At 46.2% G+C, this 20,437-nt stretch overlaps 1 protein-coding gene and 1 long non-coding RNA gene across 2 annotated transcripts; both read right to left on the bottom strand.

The window, feature by feature from the left end:
- Positions 1-5,385: 5,385 nt before the first annotated feature.
- On the bottom strand, positions 5,386-5,854 carry LOC136493745 (uncharacterized). Its single transcript, XR_010768427.1, has 3 exons — positions 5,742-5,854; positions 5,559-5,660; positions 5,386-5,450 (listed from the first exon to the last, which is right to left on the bottom strand). It is a non-coding gene; the product is annotated as an uncharacterized lncRNA (long non-coding RNA).
- A 9,025-nt stretch (positions 5,855-14,879) lies between these two features.
- LOC136493883 (crossover junction endonuclease EME1-like) lies at positions 14,880-20,076 on the bottom strand. Its single transcript, XM_066490007.1, has 12 exons — positions 19,422-20,076; positions 18,975-19,066; positions 18,634-18,699; positions 18,489-18,554; positions 18,255-18,408; positions 18,007-18,149; positions 17,719-17,894; positions 16,877-16,934; positions 16,679-16,797; positions 16,050-16,139; positions 15,457-15,571; positions 14,880-15,373 (listed from the first exon to the last, which is right to left on the bottom strand). Exons 1-12 carry the CDS (start codon positions 19,960-19,962, stop codon positions 15,209-15,211), a joined length of 1,785 nt encoding a protein of 594 aa, XP_066346104.1. The 5' UTR covers positions 19,963-20,076; the 3' UTR covers positions 14,880-15,208.
- Between the last annotated feature and the right edge of the window lie 361 nt (positions 20,077-20,437).

Below are 20,437 nucleotides of genomic sequence, written 5' to 3'. Positions count from 1 at the left end.
TTGAAGAAATGGAGATGGAAATTGAATCCAAACAAATGTGTATTTGGAGTTCCCTCAGGGCAACTACTCGGATTTTTGGTCAGTCAGCGCGGGATTGAAGCCAGCACCAAACAAATTCGAGCCATAACAGAAATGGGCCCACCTAGAAGTGTCAAAGATGTGCAGAAACTAACAGGATGCATGGCGGCCCTCAACCGTTTCATATCAAGACTCGGCGAAAAGGGGTTACCTTTCTTTAAACTACTAAAGAAGACAGACAAGTTCGAGTGGACAACAGAAGCCGACGAAGCTTTCAAAAAACTTAAAGAATACCTCACTTCATCGCCTATCCTGACACCCCCAAAGAAAGACGAAGATATGATGCTATATATTGCGGCAACTCCCACAGTAATCAGCACAGCAATAATCATAGAAAGAGAAGAAGAAGGGCGTGCGTATAAAGTACAACGTCCAGTATACTACATCAGCGAAGTACTGTCAGAATCCAAAATCCGGTACCCACATGTACAAAAACTACTCTACGCTTTACTCATTACCTCTCGGAAACTTCGCCATTATTTCGAAAGCCACAAGATTACTGTAGTGACAGATTTTCCACTCGGAGACATCCTACACAACAAAGATGCCACAGGGCGCATATCCAAGTGGGCAGTTGAAATTGGAGCTCTGGACATCAATTTCACCCCACGAAAAGCAATCAAATCTCAAGCCCTCGCTGATTTCGTGGCCGAATGGACAGAGATTCAACAGCCCTTATCAGATACAATCCTCGACCATTGGAAGATGTACTTTGATGGATCACTCAAACTAGGCGGGGCCGGAGCAGGCGTTCTCCTCATTTCTCCAGAAGGAAAACAACTCAAGTACGTCCTTCAGATATTATGGCAAGCTACAAATAACGAAGCAGAATATGAAGCCCTCATCCACGGGCTACGAGTCGCGATTACCCTCGGAATAAAAAGATTACTCGTATACGGTGACTCAGCAGTGGTCATCAACCAAGTCAACAAAGATTGGGACTGCACCAAAGAAAACATGGGTGCTTATTGTGCCGAGATACGGAAACTTGAAAAACACTTCCAAGGATTAGAAATTTTACACGTTCTACGCGATTCCAACATTGCAGCAGATGTCCTTGCCAAACTTGGATCAGACAGAGCAAAGGTTCCACCTGGCGTATTCATAGAAGAACTATCAGTTCCCTCTATCAAACAACCCGGTGAAACAACACAAGAAATCCAGGCTAAAGGCGTTCAGATCCTGATAATCAACACTTCATGGACCCAAGTTTTCATTGACTATATCAAAGAAAACAAATTACCAGCAAATAAGGCAGAAGCCACCCAAGTTGTTCGCAGAAGCAAGAACTACGTTCTAGTAGGAGATAAACTTTACAGAAGAGCAGCATCATCAGGAGTACTCCTAAAATGTGTCTCATTTGAAGAGGGTAAAGAGATCCTAGACGAAATACATTCAGGTTGCTGTGGAAATCATGCCGCTTCAAGGACACTGGTTGGCAAAGCATTCCGTACCGGATTCTACTGGCCAACCGCTTTGAAAGACGCAGAAGAGCTTGTCAGAAAATGCAAAGGTTGCCAAATGTTTGCAAGACAAGCCCATGTACCAGCTCACAATCTTATCTGCATTCCACCCGCTTGGCCTTTTTCCTGCTGAGGGCTAGACCAAGTAGGACCCCTGAAAAAAGCAAAAGGCGGCTTCGAGTACATCTTTGTGGCAATTGACAAGTTTACCAAGTGGATTGAATACAAACCACTCGCGAAATACAGCGCAACCAAAGCAGTCGAGTTCATCCAAGACATTATGCACCGCTTCGGCATGCCAAATCGAATCATCACAGACCTAGGCTCACCCTTCACAGCTACAGAATTCAAAAGCTGGGCTCAAGACTGTGGTTTCAGTATAGACTACGCGTCCGTTGCACATCCAGAAGCCAACGGACAAGTAGAAAGAGCTAATGGACTCATACTAGCCGGATTAAAACCAAGGTTATACGAAGAACTAGTGGACTATGGGTCCAAATGGATTGAAGAACTACCGAAAGTAGTGTGGGGGCTACGAACTCAAATAAGCAGAGCAACAGGCCACTCACCTTTCTTCCTAGTTTACGGGTCAGAGGCCGTACTACCCGCCGACTTGATCTGGACATCCCCGAAAATAGAACAATATGATGAAGGAGAAGCAGAACACACAAGAAGATTAGAACTCGACAGCTCAGAAGAAGTCAGAATAAACGCTACCCTCCAAACAGCTAGATACCTACAAGGTTTAAGACGGCACTACAACAAGAATACCCAATCTCGATCACTACAAGGTGGAGACTTAGTGCTAAGAAGGATACAAAAGACTGATGGACGACATAAGCTACTCAGTCCTTGGGAAGGCCCGTTCATTGTCACAAAAGTCACTGGACCCGGCACATACAAGTTAATGACCGAAGATGGAAAAGAAGTCAGCAATACATGGCACATCAGCCAGCTAAGAAGATTCCATGCGTAAAAACAACTCAGGAAAAACAGACATGCAAGCCGCAAGGGACCTACGTTCACAACCAACGAAAGACAATACTCTTCAAAAACATATGTATTAGTTTATACTCATGATCAATAAAGATAATATTCATCCACAGCATGCCGTGTCATGACTTCCAACGAGTTGTTTTCACGAAACAAAAAGCAAAATGGCTGAAAACATGCCTGAGCATTCCGGCCGAGAGCAAAATAGCTGAAAAGATGCTTGAGCCCGCCGATGAGGGTAGCTAAAAGCTAACACCCGAAACAAAAAGCAAAATGGCTGAAAACATGCCTGAGCATTCCGGCCGAGAGCAAAATAGCTGAAAAGATGCTTGAGCCCGCCGATGAGGGTAGCTAAAAGCTAACACCCGAAACAAAAAGCAAAATGGCTGAAAACATGCCTGAGCGTCCCGGCCGAGAGCAAAATAGCTGAAAAGATGCTTGAGCTCGCCGATGAGGGTAGCTAAAAGCTAACACCCGAAACAAAAAGCAAAATGGCTGAAAACATGCCTGAGCATTCCGGCCGAGAGCAAAATAGCTGAAAAGATGCTTGAGCCCGCCGATGAGGGTAGCTAAAAGCTAACACCCGAAACAAAAAGCAAAATGACTGAAAACATGCCTGAGCGTCCCGGCCGGGTACAAAATAGCTGAAAAGATGCTTGAGCCCGCCGATGAGGGTAGCTAAAAGCTAACAACCGAAACAAGTCGGCCGAAATTTAAAAGACCCTCCAGCACTTCGTTCCGAAAAGCAAGAGGCTCGGGGGCTACGTCCAGATAGGAAAAGAACGAGTGCCACTCAAGAAAGCACTCGGATGCCAAAGTTTATCAAGGCAGCATTCTATACCGAGTCATTTCACATAGCGCAGGCAAAAGGTTGTTAATGCAAAGCACTCGACGGATCACAAGGGAGAAAGAAAAGAAAAGTACTCGACAAGTCGAGAGGCTTCGTCAGAATAACGCGCAGAGTTATTTTACGGAGCAGAGACAGGAACAGGACAAAGTACTCAGCAAGTCAAATAACTTCAACCGCACCCAGGCAAAGAATACATCAACAAAATAAAGAATCTTCATTTAAAAAGGAGTACAATATTACAAGAGAACGCTCAATTGAGTCAGGCATTGTCATCAGAAAAAGAAATATCAATACTTAGACTATCTACAACTCTACTGGCTAGATCTTCGACCTCAGGCTCCATTTTTTCAACGGCGTCGAGATATTCTTGGCTTTCAGCTTCTTCCGCTATCTTGGAGAGGGGCGCCTCTGGAGCAAGGACCCGGACCTGGGCCAGCACATTCTTGGTACAAACTTGGGCACACCTCTTCGCGAACTCTTGGAAACGAGTCGGAATCCGGGGAATGAACTGCGCCCAAGATTGCCCGTCATCCGCCGGAGTCCGAAGGACATCGGCTACTGAACGAAAAGATTTCCACAAAGCATTCCAATTCTCAGTAGCCGTCGCCAGCTTCCCGGACAAGTTTTCAATAGTTTTTTGGGCCTGCACAAGATCTCTGTCAGCTCCGCGCCTAATCAACCTAGCAAGGGCAAGTTCTTCCTCAGCATGAGTTATTACCTCCTCAGCTTTATTGTGACTAGAACGGACAAGAGCTTTCATTTCTTCAATACCCTCCGAGAGCTTCTGCTTCTCAACTCGGAGAGCTAGGCAAGACACCCAAGAACAAGTCAGCAGGAAAACAAGTCAAAATACAAGAAGAAACAGGCAGAACCCACGGCACCTTTGCATTCATTCTTCGCAGACTCCACTGCAGCATCTCTCTGCTTCTCCGTCTCCACTACCCGGGCGCGAAGGGTTTTCTCCTCTTTCTGATGCACTTGACGCTCCGTCTCCAACTCAGCCCGGAGGAGGTCAAGATCGGCTTTCAGAGCGTCCACCTCCGAAGACAGCTTCCTCTCATTCTCAGATGAGAAGAAGAAGCCAGAATGATCGCGAGAGAAAGACTGAGCAAAAAAGAGGCAAAGAGAGACAAGACGTAAGGGTAAAAGAGAAACAAACACGCAAAAAGAAATAGCAATAAAACCTACCTGAAGTTTCTCACCAAAAGAAGACGCAAGGGTCGACAAGCTCCCCCAGGCTGCGGTCAGCTCCGATAACCGATGAGTGGCATCAAACTGTTGCACCACGTCACCAGAAATCGAAGGACCGCCGGAAGCAAGAGAAGGGGAAAAAGAAGCCGGCTGGGGTGAAGCAGGAGCGACCAGAGCAACCTCCAGGGAAGCCGGAGCTAAACCCCCAGAAGAACCCGGCGCGACGGCCACAGTTACCTCCGGAGCGACCAAATCCGCGACTCCGCCAGGTAGCTCTGAAGCCCCCGCCGCGACTTCATCAACAGAATGTTGCGAGTCTCGAAGCTCAGAACTCGTTGGCATGACGGGAGGCGGAGAAGAAGTCGATGAAGAAATTAGAGAAGACGAAGCACTGAAAAGTGATAAAAGGAAACACCAATAAGAACCAGAGGGAGGAAGATAAAAGCCAAAAAGATGAAGCAAGAATCTACTCACCCGACTACTTTTTTCTTTGCGAAGCCAAGAGAAGGCCTCGCAGGGGGAACCACGACGGCGAAGACGTCCCCGCCGCCCAGCGACGGGAGCGGGACAGCCGACAGCGGAGCCGCGGAAGAAGTCGGAGCTGGAGCGGTGGAAGAAATCCGCACCGAAGGAGCAGTACAGCTCGGGGCAGAAGCAACCAAAGAACTCGACCCCGGAGCTTCGGAAGAGGTCGGCGCGAGAGCCTCGGAAGAACTCACGCCTGACCTCCGATTACTTCAAAAAGTTCAAGACTAAAATTAAAAACAAAGAGGAAAAATTCAAGCCGACAAGAATATGAAAAACGACTCACCGCCGCATGATGAGAGGAACTTCATCATCCTCTTCTTCCTCAGCCAGCGAAACCAGAGCACCCGCTGAAAAAGAGATGAAAAGTACTCGGTTCAAGAGAGAAACATGAAAATAAAAGAACAAGGAATACTAAATGTGCTCACCTAAGAGCATGCTAGCAACAACTGGAGTACCTGAGGGAGTACTTGGTTTGCGAGGCTTCTTGGAGACAGGCAAGCCAGATGAGGACCCGTCCATTCGCCCCCTCTTCGGGACACTGCGAGGACCGCGAGGGACTAGACGAGGAACATACTCTTCATATACATCATCAAATCTGAAAGAGACCCCAGGAAGGGCTGTAAAAGTTTGAGACTTACTAATTGCAGAAGTACCGGCTGAACGATCCCCAGCCTCCGCCACAGCAGGGAGAACATCAAGGGGGATCGGATCAACAAAGTTCCGCCCAAGCACCTACGAAAAAAGACAAAACACCAAGACAAGGAAAAACTAAGCAAGAACGGACGCAGAAAGAGTACTTAAAGAACTCAAATAAAAAGAAAAAGGAGAATAGGCAACTCACAGCCGGGGGCGGGTTGTTGGCCGAGTACTCAGGGACGGCAGGAGGAATGACGCTCACTCCTTTCAACATCTTCTGAAGGCGCTCGAGTACCTCCTCACCGGTCAGCTCAAGAGCTGGGACCATGCGCGAAGGATCCTCGGCCCCAGAATACTCAAAGCCGAGATGTTCTCGCTCTTTCAAGGGCTGAACCCGGCGACGAAGGAAACTTGAAACAATACCAAAGCCGGTCAAACCTTGCTGTTTCAGCATGCTAATTCTATCAAGGAGTGGCTGGATCGCTTGAATCTCAGCAGGTGACTCAAGCTTCTTGTCCCATCGGTCATTAACCACGGGACCAGATCCGGAGTGAACGACAAGAGAAGGGATCAAATTGGTGGCGTAAAACCACTCGGCACGCCAATCTTTGACAGAATCGACCAAGTCGTAATCAAAAAACTTGATTTTAAGACCCTGGCGAAACTGAATCCCGCAACCGCCGAGGGCACTGGTTTCCTCACGGCGGGGTTGAGGTTTTAGGCGAAAGAAAAAGCGAAAAAGAGAGAGAGAAGGAGGGATCCCAAGGAAGGCTTCACAAAGATGAACAAAAACGGAAAGATGGAGAACAGCATTGGGGGTTAGATGGTTCAGACTAACCCCGAAATAGCCAAGAAACTGATGAAGGAAGGCGGAAGCAGGAAGACAAAGTCCGGCGCGGACAAAAGAAACGAAAAGGACAATCTCACCAGGACCCGGAGCCGGAACCCGATGCTCGCCCGGAACTCTCCATTCAGCGATGACTTTGCTTTGGATCAAGCCATCACTAACAAGCTCGCGTAGCTGGTCTTCGCCGGTCGTCGGAACAGGCCAAACCTTCTGAGCCGCCCTCATGGCCACGAACTCCAGGTTTTCAATCAAAGACAGGGATGACTCCTCGTCCACGAAGGTCGCCTGAGACTTGCTTGCGGTCTTCTTCTTTCCCATGAACTGGCGGAAGCAAAGAAGGCGCTAAGGAGGACGAAGCTAAAATAATGGCGCTCGGGCAATGACGACAATGACGGCGGCGGGTTTCTGAGAACTAGGGTTTAAAAGCAAGAGCTAGATGACAAGGGAAAGGAAGATAAAAGGGTCTTTAAATAGATTTCTCAACGATACAAATGGCCCATAAGGCCCGTTAAAGCGCAGCGTGGAAACGCAACGGTCCATTTACCGACGCAGCTAAAATGATGGAGGGCACGAATCCACACAACGGTACAAACCAACGGGCAGATTTCAGACTTATCCGCACAACACCACAGCAGGATTATCAGATAACTACAAGAACAACTCGTCGAACCGAGAAGAAAGAAAGGGCTAACTCGATAGCCTCATGAACGACAGGGATCACAACAGAAAGGTCAAAGACAACTAAGAAGACAAGATTCGTTACATTACAAGCGACTTCAAAAATAGAAGATTACAAACCTTACAAGACCCGACGAACTCGGCACCACGAAAAGCAAAGTAGCAAAGAGGAACACGGGCACGACTAAGCTCTGGAACGACTACGTGTCCCAAATTGCTACTCGGAAGGACAAACCGCCATCAGCTACACTGTTTTCTTCAAAGGACGAACGCAGTGCATCCAAGGCGGAAATCGGCAGCACGGCAGGGCAACATGGAGCAGAGAAGGCCGGCGGGCATCTGTCTACCCAAGACCGATGTGATGCTGGATATGGTGTTGATCTGCACCGGACGGTCTCAAGACAGGCGACGAGGATCAACCCAGAACTGCCGGATGAAGGAACAAAGCCCACATCACAAGACTTCCTCCAACTACCACCACGTACATCCTGGCACAATGCTGTCGCGGGATTAGCCTACCTCTAATCCCTATCACAAGACTTCCTCCAGCTACGACAAGACACACAGGAACTACAAAATACGCCCGGGGGCTGCTCTACTTCACAAACTACCATGTTCACAACCAAGAAGTTTTCAACAGAATGGCCAATGGATGCAAGCAAGCACTCCGGGACAGTACTTATAGGCCAAAGGATCGGCGCACATGGACCAAGGGTACCAACGAAATAAACCCAACAGAGGACACAGTGAAAGGACAGGACTCAATAATGGATGACTCAGGCGAGAAGAAACAGTACTCGAAGACGGGCATATTCGGAAGAATATACCAGCACAGTACAACCCGTGAACAAAAGGCATTTACACTCAACCACCACCACACAACTACATCTGACAACAGCAGACTATCAAAAGAATACGCCAACACCTCGCATCCGATTCCTTCCTGAACAAAACAACACGGATATACGCTCAAAAAAAAAAAAAAAAAAAAGAACCCGGATTGAAGAAAAACAACCCAGATAAGTTGAGAACAGAAATCAAGACAAAAAAGAACTTGGATTGATCAGAAAACAACCCGGATGAGGTACATACAAGTTCAGAAAGAACCTAGACGAAGTGCAAACAACCTGGAAGAGGTACATCAAGAGCCAGAGAAGTCTAGAAATGACCTGGATGAATAAAAACAACTCGGAAGAGCATCACGGCTTAGTCAAACACTAAGCTCGGGGGCTCAAGTACTCAAGACTACAACAAAGACAACACATCAAGACCCTTCATCCGACTTCTATTCTAAAGAAAAGTACTCGGAGAAGGCTCGGGGGCTGCGGGATACATAACCCCCAAAAATTTTTTGAAGACAAGAATCTGGACCCTCCAACTTTTGCAAGCAAAAGCAAGAGGCTCGGGGGCTACACTCAGTGAGTGCAATTTTTACGAAAAATTGCACCCACCCAAAAAGAACTCAGAGCAACCAAGAAGACTAAAGGGACCCTCTGGCTTCTTGTCCCAACAAGCAAGAGGTTCGGGGGCTACACTCACTGAGTGCACTTTTATTCAAAAGTGCACATCAGCTGGAGAAAAGACGAAGAAGACCATCTCAAGATTTCACTTCAAGAAAGAACCCGGAACAAGTCTACAAACAACCCGGCCCTTGAAGCTCAATCATGAAATGCTCGGGGGCTTGTCGATGCGGGACCCATAAGGTTCCCCACGGAGAAGAGAAAAGAAGACCTAGTCCAACTAGGATTTCCTACATGTAATCCTATTAGGACTAGTTACACGTAATCCTACTAGGATCTCTACTTTGTAACCGACTAGGACTCCCGCCTCTCCTGAACTATATAAAGGAGGGCAGGGGTCCCTAGATCAGGGAACACACACATAGACAACAATTGTACGACACAACCCTTGACAATCAATCCAACGCAAAGGCTAAGGCCGACTGGACGTAAGGTTATTACTCGATCTACGATCGAGGGCCTGAACCAGAATAAATCGACTGTGTCTTGCGTTAACCATCGAGTTCGGCATACGCCGAAGCCCGAACATACTGCCCCGGGTACCCCCGTGGCAGGCTATCGGTGGTAAAACATCGACAATTAGTATCAATCAGACTTATTAGTCCATAAATCAATCAGCAAACAGGCTGAATATCATTACGCATATAGTAGACCGGAACATGAATGAATTTGGCAGCTCCAGGCCTCGGCGATATTTTTTTTTAATTTTAACACTTTTTGAAAACTAATTTTAAATATAATACGGTCGGTTTTTTTAAAACTAACACTTATGGCCGCGCCAGGGCAATAGGCGCGGCCAAATGCCTGTGTCGCGCCATGCATGGTGGCGCGGTAGAGGGCTGACGTGGCGGCGACCGGAATCATTGACCGCTGACAGGATAGGGCCTGCCGCGCCACCGATCTTAGCGCGGCACTGCCACGCCCTGATCCGTGACGCGGCAGAGCCGAATAAATATCACGAGCGAGCCCCCTGCCCACCCGCCCGCCGCCAGCTCCCGCACGCGGCCGCGCCACGAACACCGGCGCGTCAAGGCCGCCCGCTCCTAGGGTATGATTTCATGTTATTTTGATTATTATTGTTTTTGGATAATTAGTAATATATGATCGTTAGGGTTTTACGATAGTTAGGTTAGTGAATATAGGATAATTAGTAATATAGTATTGTTATTGATTTATGATAGTTAGTGATTTAGGATAGTTATGTTAGTGAATTTGTTTGTGATTTACGTAGGTAGTTTTTAGGTTTGAGGTTAGGATTTTGGGTTTAGGGATTGATTAGGTATTTATTATTTAGTTTATAGTTAGTTATTTAGTTAGGGATTTTGGGTATAGATACTAGTTTACAAATGTCGGTACTTACTAGTGCGTGATACATCGATTTTGATGACTTCATGAAGTTTCATCAAATGCTTATATTCTTAGTGAAGTTGTTTATGTTACTAGCGCGTGATATGTCTGTTAATTTTACTTTGAATATATACATGTACTTTCATTTGCATAACAAGTAGTTCAAATTTTGCAATGCTACGTAGTGTTAATTTGAATTTTATTAATTTGAATACTCTAACGCTTTGTTTATCAATTTGTAACAGGATCGCCCCTCCACACAGCACCCGTTGTACCCCATTCTCGGGGTGGAGTACGACGACTAGCACCGAGCACACATCTTGAATGACAACGACGCAGAGGTGATCTTGTCTCCTTTGAGGCCCCGCACGCACACCAGGGCACACCGGTGGGACGAGCGTTACGCGCCATACATACGGCGTGCCGGCTTCCTCGAGCTTGTCCATGTTGTCAATCACGGTCTTCCGCCCCTTGACCCAGCACTACTTACTGCAGCTGTAGACAGGTGCGAGTGTATTCTTTGTACATAAACTTTTTTGTAACAAATTTGAGGCAACTAACAGTCGTTCTATTCTTATAACAGGTAGAGGCCTGAGACCTACACGTTCCACCTACCTTGTGGCGAGATGACATTGACCATGCTGGACGTGAAGGCTATTTTTGGCCTTTGATTGGGGGGACTTCCAGTGACAGGGATAGTTGACAACGATCACCGGAGGGAGCTGGTGGCTCAGTTTACTGACTTTCTTCCACCGAACGACGAGGCTTCCAAGAAAAATAAGTGAGTAATTCAAGCCTATTTAATACTTGCATTGTTTTCCTATAGCCATCGGGTCTCATTTTCTTTGGTCAATTTCAGGAAAAGTTTCGGTGTTTCGTCGTCCTGGATCATAGAGCGCTTTGATTACTTGGACCCACAGGATGAGGAGGCTTTGATCGACAGCTTCGCTCGAGTGTGGCTCTGACACTTTCTTGGTGCTTTCCTCTTCCCAGATGCCTCGAGCAACACCATCAGCTGTATCTTCCTTGACATACTATGCCAATCGTGGGAGAACATAGCGGCGTATAGCTGGGGCAGCGTAGTCCTAGCATGGGCATATCGACAGCTATGCGTTGCCTGCCGTCGCACCTCAGGATATGCGAATCTTGGGGGTTGCTCCTACCTACTCCAGGTTTGGTGTTGGGAACGATGGCCCATTGGGAGGCCCCTTAATAATGGTTTACCTGTAAGTACTTCGGTTCACTATATTCTTCGACGCAGTTACATATAATGAGATTATTAATGGCTAATTCATTACTGTGTTCAATGCAGCAATAGAACGGACAGGATACACTCCCTACAGCTCTGTATATCTGGACAGAAGCTGAGTTAGTTAGAGGGAATGCGAGGCGCAAGTACAGGGAGTACACGGATGGTCTCGACGTCCTGACACAGCACCAGGTTACGCTCTCTTTACTATCATACTTGTGTCTTGTTCGATGTACACTATATCACAACCTAACTCAATTATGAAATTTCAGGTGCATTGGTGTCCTTGGGATGCTCTGGAGCTCTAGTACTATCTCAGTCCTGTCACTAGGGACGAGTCAGACGAGTATCGCTGCAACGTCCCTCTTATTTTCTTTCATGTGGTCGAGATTCACTTACCCATCAGGGTCTGCAGACAGTTTGGAAGAATAACAGGCTGCCCACCACCGTTTTACTCCACCAACCAAGCATTGCACGGGTGTGTTATCGATTAATAACAAAGCTACAATTCAGAGGTGTGTGGTACAACTAATATCGTTTTGTTGCAGGTATGACCGCAGGAAGAGGTACAAGATCAAGGATTGGCGCGTGACACACAACGCAACATCCATTTGTGGCAGAACAGGGTACGACATCTGGTCCATGCGGGTCCTCCACACGACCAGCACACCTTCGACGAGTACCTGCGGTGGCTTCATAGGTCTACGAGGACACATATCAAGCCCCCGTACACTGCGGAGGCGATTGACGAGGACTCGGAGGAAGATGTCATCGAAGATGTGTACGACGTTACCACTAGGGAGGATACACAGCTACCGAGAGCCCCGCTTTAAAGATACATGGTAAGATACTTGAATGGTACAATTTGTTATCCTTTCGGTATTAAGTATGTGTACTAAAACTGTCCAACCGCGTTTCTGTACCCAGACGACACAATTGTCAAGGCTGTCCAACGAAGCAGCGTTTCGGTTTCACGAATCTAGAGGGCTGAGGCCAGGCGTTCTCGCGGCTTTTGTGGAGGTAAACATAAACTTGTCCGTTCCGAAAATGTTTGTTCAGTGTATATGCGTTTGGGAAATGCACTAACTTTAACGTCTACTTATGTAGAAGGTGAAGAAGAGCTGCAGGAAGCTAGCTCAAAAACTGAGCTACATGAACACTCCTTATGAGGAACCGCCACTCCCGGTGCGGTCGGGTGGCATATCTTCAGCCTCTTTGAGGACACCAGCCGGCTCTTTTCAGCAGATGACATGTGCCACTTCCGCGGTGCGTACACCACCATATCATAGCGTTAGGAAGGACCCTGCAACTGAGGACGACGAGGACGACCCCCCGGCCTTCCGCAGACAGCACGACCAGTGGGACGATTGGACGCAGGACGAGATCGGCATGTCTCAGCTAGGTGGTGCCCCGTTTGGTACCCAATGAGCCTCACAGGTACTAACAAAGGTAGTTTCTTTAAATCGTATGCTTCATGAACTAACGATCATAAATAATTATAAGTAATCGTGCGTATCATATACTTGCAGGGTACGAGCCGTACGCACCGTCGACGCGACCATACCGACGTTGGCTACACTCCCAATGTGTTGCCAACAAATCCGAAGAGACAGAGGCGTCCGAAGGATCCTTACACTCCTAGGTCTTAGTTTGTTAGGTCAAACGAATATTGGCGTCCGAAACTTGCGGGGTTATTTGGTTATGTTATGTCAAACTTATGTCAAACAATGAAAATGTTATGTGGTCAACTTGCGCACGGACCTCATTTATTTGCTTCATATTCGTTTCTATGCGTCGCGGCAGCACTGCCGTCATGATTAGCTTTCCCGGTGTCCCAATATACTACACAACAGATGAGCACCGAATAACAATTGAGGATCGTAGCTTTATAGTTGCATTTCTATCTATTCTATGGTGCTGAAAAGATAGACAGGGAGGAGGAGGCCAGAAGTCGAAAGCATCTGATGAACTTCCACGATGAGTGCGTACGTATATATCATATGAGTTGTTAAGGAGCAACACCACGAGTCCACGAGTGCTTGTAATCGATTGATTCACCTATAATTAATGTGAGAGGCGTGTAAGGGGAAACTGAAGACCAGTCGTTACGGTGGTTAATATGGGCGGCCGTTGAAAGGGAAAACACATGAAACATACATCTGAAACGCGTGAAACATCCGGTTGCAAAAGGCTCGTCAACACGGAGCTCGACGCCGGCGTAGAGTTCGATGCCATGGAGTGACGGGGTGGTCGCCGGTGTGAAGTTCATTGACGGCACAGGCCTCGGTAGTGGCCGCAATAGGTGGATGGGCGCGTGGCCACGGAGAGTGGCGGAGTTCCAAGCACGAGGCACCAAGATCGGTGGCGCGGCAAGCCCTACCCGTCAGCGGTCAGCGATTCCGATCGCCGCTACGTCAGCCCTCTGCCGCGCCACCATGTATGGCGCGGTACAGGCATTTGGCCGCGCCAAGGCAATAGGCACGGCCAAAAGTGTTAGTTTAAAAGAAAACTTTAGATTTAAAATTAGTTTTAAAAAAATATTAAAATTAAAAAAAAATCCTGGCGACACGGGTGCAACCCAGCAATGCAGTCCGGCAGGTGAATGCACCTGCCGGCTTCGGATGCAAGGCACCGGCAAAGAAGTCAAGAGAGAGGTATTCTCTCTTGTCATTGCGGTGACCACCGCTTGGATGAAGTAGGACTGTAGGAGGCATGCATTTGTTGGTCCAAAACTACGCACAAATCCAAGAGAGATTCGGGCCAAGACATCGGGATTTCACGATCGGTTTTCTGCGATGCCTGCTCATGCATCAATTCCATCCTATCTCCTCCCCTTTTGGCGTTCCTTTAAAACATTTTTCCACTCCTTTGGATTCGGACGGTTCATTCGGCCTCTGCGTGTATAGCGGAATCACGCTTCGTTAGCTTTTTGGTGGCCCGGGAACCATCAGTACTCCCTGCGCCCGATCAACGCATCGCAATCTCCGGCTTGCCCTACAGCGAAAACGATGCCTGTCCCAAGAAATGCTGCCCAGGCACCCCTGGCGTCCCAGCAAAGTCTCCTCTCTTCTTCAATCGTCTGCGAGGACGGCAAGCCTGCATCAGATGGATCGTGAGCTCGAGCATAAAACCATATTTGGAAACAGGAACAAGGGTACATACAGAGTAATTAATCTCTGGACTCTGGAGAGTTAACAACAGCAGCAAGCCAGCAATGTACCTAGCTCCCAAGTATCAGACGGATTCCACAGCATATTTCGGACGAACAAACTTATTACTGCAAAATAGCAAAATTAGCAGCGCAATGGACAGTTTACTGGGAGCTGTACTCCACAAAGGGGCGAAGGCATCTTTCACTGGATCAATGCGGGTAATCGTACAATGCACGGCAGCACCAGAAGGTACTTTATGTGACACTGCCGACACGGACAAATGCAGCACTGGTCGATGAATGAAGGGCCCCATATATATATATGATATAAAGACACATGTAGATTGCAATACCAAACATTTCCTTGTGCTTTTCTGAAGTACTAATATCTTATAGGCTCTCAAAAGGCAATAGTAACCTAAAGCACAGCGAATAGGATACACATGCCTTACCATCCATCCTAGCATTCGACCAAATGCTTTTCAAAGCTAGCTAATAAACAAAACATACAGCATGTGCCATCGTGTAGCATTGCAGTTGCAGGTCATGCTTTGGGCACCAAAGATCGCACGAGCTAATGCGACTCTTTCACCCTGACAGTGCATCAGTAAGTACAAGCATGATCAAAAGGACGATATGTACACAAACCGGTCATCAAGAGGGCATGCATACAAGCACTAAGCTCTACCGCCAGCTTCGGGGTCATCTGTATCCAAGCCTCCGTTTTGTGCCATGAGCATTCTGTACACCCTTCTAGAGCATTTGTCACCCAACCTTTTGCATTCATCACCCAGGCGATCTTCCCACTTCAAGTCGCTAAGCAGACGTTCCTTCTCGGCAACCTGTTTCAGGGACAAGTTAACAGCACAAAAGGGCATAGTTCCTAACTTTTTTGATCTTATATGAACCCAGGGACGGCACTCACGGTTTTACTGGCATCCATATATTCATTTAGAAGGGATCTCATACAGGGATACTTCTTCCAGATTGCAATAGCATATCTTGGCTGGATGTCAGGGATCGCGATTAAAGCTTTTAACCTGTCAGATATAACACATGTACAATGGTTCATGACCATGATAGCCAAATAGATGGTGTTCATCTACATGAAACTATTGTAAACAGAACTGAAGAAAATAATGAACTAGAAACTAAATCTCAGTTATTTATTTCAAGGTAAGCTTACTATTTCAATTGGCTTAGTTCAAAGGACAAATCAGAATACTACTACTAAGCAAAAAGAATTCAGGAACCTAGTAGAAAGGTTAAGCTAGACACTGCATATGAGAAATCTCATCAGTAGATGAATGAGTGACTAGATTTTGTTCCATTACAAATCAGATAAAATTGTACCTAACATCATGCAAAACAGCAAAAGGGATAGTATTGAAGTACTGATTGTAGACTATAGTGCATGCTGAGGGTGGGGGTGGGCGGTGAGGTGGTGGTGGTGGTGGTTAGCAAAACAGACGACAGTCAATGGAGATCTGGTTCGCTATTTACTTCTGCACAACATACCAGGTGTCGTTCTTCGCCAGGTTTTTATGAACAAAACTTTTAGGGATAATTGCACCATTAGCATGCACAGATAACCATGTTATTGGTTTCCTGCAAAAAAAAAAATCCGAGAGGAAATTAATCAAACATGGAAATGCTCCTGGCAGCAAATAGAACTGCAGACCTGCACTAAATGCATATCCAGATCACATTGCCAGAATAAACTACATGTCAAGGATTTAACCTATCGTATCATTTAAAAGGATTAGTGGTACATCCATCTAAAAGAAATATGCACATGCCTGCTGAACTAAAAGAACTTGGTAAACACGTATGGATTTCTATTTTTTACTTGTCACTCCATTACACCAATGATAAATATCAGAGGTTTTACTGTTCCACCTCATCAAATATTTCCATGCATCAAAGGGAATACAAGTTTTCAATTAGAACATCAACTTTTATCTTTGCTACTACGATGTAGGTTCCAACAAAACAGCATGATAGCAATGGACTCATTGACAGCACAAAACGTTGACCATACATAACAGTTAAGCATAGGGGGGAAAACTACAATGCATCACAAATTTCTAGATTCACTAGAAAAAACCAACAAAGTTACCGAACTTGTCTAAGTAAATGTAACTTGCCTGAATTTGCATTTTGCAAGACTAGACGTCAGGCCAACAAGGTGCTCTACTACTTCAGCTTCATCTATGCATTGCCTTGAGTGAACATTAATATAGTGTGTTGCCAGTTTGCATAAAACCTATACAAAGAATAGATGAAACGCATCCCAGGATAATAAAAGTTCATCATGAAAAAAAATGCAAGAAATGCAAACAGACCTCTTCCACTGGTGGACGTCTCCAAGTATTTAAATGGTTCTTGTATTGACTTTGCTCACTGACATGACAACAAAAGGCATTTTAATTTTAGCAGATTCAGATGGTCAAAGTTGGTTACTTTTTCTACTACACAGAAGTTACCATGCACATTCCTCACAATCCAAAAAGCCCACAAGGTGATGCACAGTGAACAGCAGCCTTACCCATATCCCAACTCCCAAGGTTAATTGAGCTTAGGCTCTTACAGATAAATAACAATCAACTCCATAAGCAAGTTAATATCTTCAGGGCATAACATATCTTGTTATCAGATGAAAAATTTAGAATATTATTGGGGACCACCTAATTGTCACCCATTGTCGTTAAGAAAAGAAAAAATGGTGCCCTCATTTCATTCTTCCATCAATTTGCGTCCTCATTCACCTGGCACTGAACCTTATCTAACATCACTTTATTACATGGCAATGCAAGTAAACTTTTCTCCCATCCCTTCTATTTCATACTAAAAACTCCAGTTGAAAAGGGGATACCATAATTCACTAGGTTATGGTTTGAAAGACTAGGCCCAAGACGAAGCATAGGGAAGATACAAAGGTTACTTTTGATCAAACATCTTGCATTCATACCCCCCCCCCCCCCCCCCCCCCCCCCGCCCCCATGTCCAAAAATAAATAAGTACTGAATGATAAGAACCGAATTAGCCAACATGTTGTTTAAAAAGGTTCAGAAGGTTTTGTTAAAGTTTGGCAGTGAGCACAACATGCAAAGATTAAAATGTTTTTTTTTTTTGAAGGCCAAACTAGAAACAGTCAAACATATAATTCAGACTATAGAGAGCTTACCATTTGTTGACGTAGTTCATCAATTTATTAATGATGTAGCAAATGGTGAATCCTGGGTATCCATCACGAACTCTTTGGACATGATCAAAGAACAATCCGTTGCTTATAAGATTACAAAATTCCTCGGCTTCAAGCACAATTGCAACATATTTCACTTCTGACAATGGATTTTGGTTCTGTAGAAAGATATGTCACGCTACGATTTTAGGATATATTATTATGTGGTTACTTTAAAAAAGAAGATACGATGTTAAAAGGTTAGAGAGGAACAAAGGAAACATGTAGCACCATATCACAGCTATCTTTAAGATCGGAAAATGCCTGAGCAATATCATCAGGAACATCCAACTTCCATAAAATCGAACCACTAATTTTATTCTTAGTAGGTTCATAGGAAAGACCATTCTCTGTCAAACTTGAAAGAAGAGGACCTGTTAAAAAGACACAGATATATTAGTAGTGAAAAAATATGGAAATAGCGAATGACGATACATGGTTTTTTGTGACACAACTTAATTCACCATACTCAAACAGACCTCCAATGAAGCCCCTTTGGATAACACTGTTGTCAATCTCAACAGTAATACATTCTAAAGCAAGTTTTCCTGATTCCCACTTCTGAATTGCTTTTTCCATTTTCTTCTTATTAGCTAGCTTATCTTTCAAAGCTTGCTTCCGTAGTTTATCTTCCTACAAAATAACCAATATGCGCTCTAATAACCTATCTTATGCATGAATAAGCATATTCTTCTATGAAACGCTTGCTGAACCTGTCGCTTTTGTTTTCTTTCTTGCATCAGTTTGTCTTTCTCCTCCTTTGTCAGTTTCTTCCCTGCCTACATAATTTGCAAGAATGTCTCGTCAATTAAACTACATGTCTTTAAAACTTGAGTCCCCTCTTGACAAAAGCCACACCGGTTGTCTTTTCTGCTTCGCTTGCACATGTTGGGCATCATCGTCCTTCTGGCACATCATCGCTTCCTACAAAGACATGGTGGTCACTTGATTACAATTAGGCGTGTTGATATATCTAATCTTAATCACTAGGCACTAGGCATGCGCATGCACAACTACTAAGTTTTGCCTTTATTTATGCAATGAAGCATTGTTTTTTCTTGAACAACATATAATGTTTCTACTTATGCAAGAATACATTGCGTTCAAAATATGACATATACATCCATAAACAGAAATGCATAAGTCAATACATGTTTTCCTTTTTGTCAAATGAATTCAACCACAAGGCCAGGCTTTACCGTATTGCTTGGCAAATTGATTGAAGGCTCCCTGTTCATGATGTCATCATCCGACTCATCGTCACTATCAAGTGATATCAGAGAAGTAACTCCTGCGAAATAGAAACTAGTGTCATTACTAGCAGACTGTAGGCAAACCATGGTGAGTTTAGAACCGAGTGTTATTGGGGTAAAAAAAGTGATGTTTTTTTTCATCAAAATCACATGGAAGTTGCTGGTAAGTTACAAAGATAATTCACAAAATCTAGAGCTGCATCGCAATTCTTTTTTTTAATTACCTTAACTTAATGTAAGCTGAAACATAATAGAAACAACTCTATTCTATTAGACAAAAGAAACCATCTTAAGTGAACAAAACCAGTGTACTTAACAAGATTAGTATTGTAGTAGATTCCACATGTCATGACTCAAATAAAGAGCAAGCAGCCATAAGGGAGGACACTTTACCAGATCCTTTTTGTGCCGGCGGAGCAGATGACATGCCAGGGGCAGCAGGTGGCCTAACCGAGCGCGGGGAGGCGAAGCCCGGAGTCTCAACATCAACACTGCCGAGGCCGGCAGAACTGGGCACAACCGTCTCCGGTGACTCGGAGAAAGCGGCGCAGTCAAAGATAGAATCGGGCCTGTCGGTAACAACATCACCAGGGGCTGATGGCGCCACGTCCTCGTCCACCACAAGAACCGGCACCATGGGCACCGAGGAGAGCTGCCGCTTTGGCGGTGACGGGGTGTCGTCGAGGTCGATGGAGACCGAGGAGCGCCGCCGCTTTGGCGGGGACAGGGTGTCGTCGAGGTTGATGGGGCCCTCCGCCGCGGGCAGAGGCCGCTTGTGCCGGGGCGGGGATGGCGAGAACGCGTCGAGGAAGTCGCGGGAGGAGATTCCGGAGGATCCGAGGGACCGCTTGCAGGAGGGAGGGGAGGCGACGGCGAGGCCGTTGTCGTCGTCGTCGTCGTCGAGGATGTCGACTACGGGAACGGAGGACGCCATGGGCGAAAAGCTGGGTTTGGGGATTCGCCTAGCCGAGGCGAGATGGGGAATTTTGGATTTTGGATTTTGAGCGGTTTGGCGGGTTAGGGCATCCGGGCCCCGGCCGCGGCCGCGGCGCCGACTGCAGACTTGTCGCTGCTGGCTCTCTCGCTGCGGCGCTTTCTGCTGCGGAGAAAGGAAGGAAAGCTTCGCACGCGCCAGCTCGTGATTCCGTCCTACGGCCCAGCCCAGCTCGCGCATTCCCGCCCGCCCTGCCCACTTTCCCACGTTCTCGCCCCGTGGCAGCCCAGCCCAGCTCGTGTGGGCAGGCGGCGTTGTAGTCCGTGCCACCGCAGCCAGCTCGTGCGGACAAACGACGTTCCCGCTAGAGGACCCCTGCGTGCCGGATGGAAAAATAAGAGAAATAGTAAATAAGTAGAGGTAAAGAAAATAGTAGCAAAAATAGTGTGTAGGGTGTATTGAACACAAGAGGTAA

Source organism: Miscanthus floridulus, chromosome 11 (genome assembly GCF_019320115.1).
Source record: "Miscanthus floridulus cultivar M001 chromosome 11, ASM1932011v1, whole genome shotgun sequence".
In the NCBI taxonomy this organism is placed as follows: domain Eukaryota; kingdom Viridiplantae; phylum Streptophyta; class Magnoliopsida; order Poales; family Poaceae; genus Miscanthus; species Miscanthus floridulus.
This window is presented reverse-complemented; position numbering and strand designations above follow the sequence as displayed.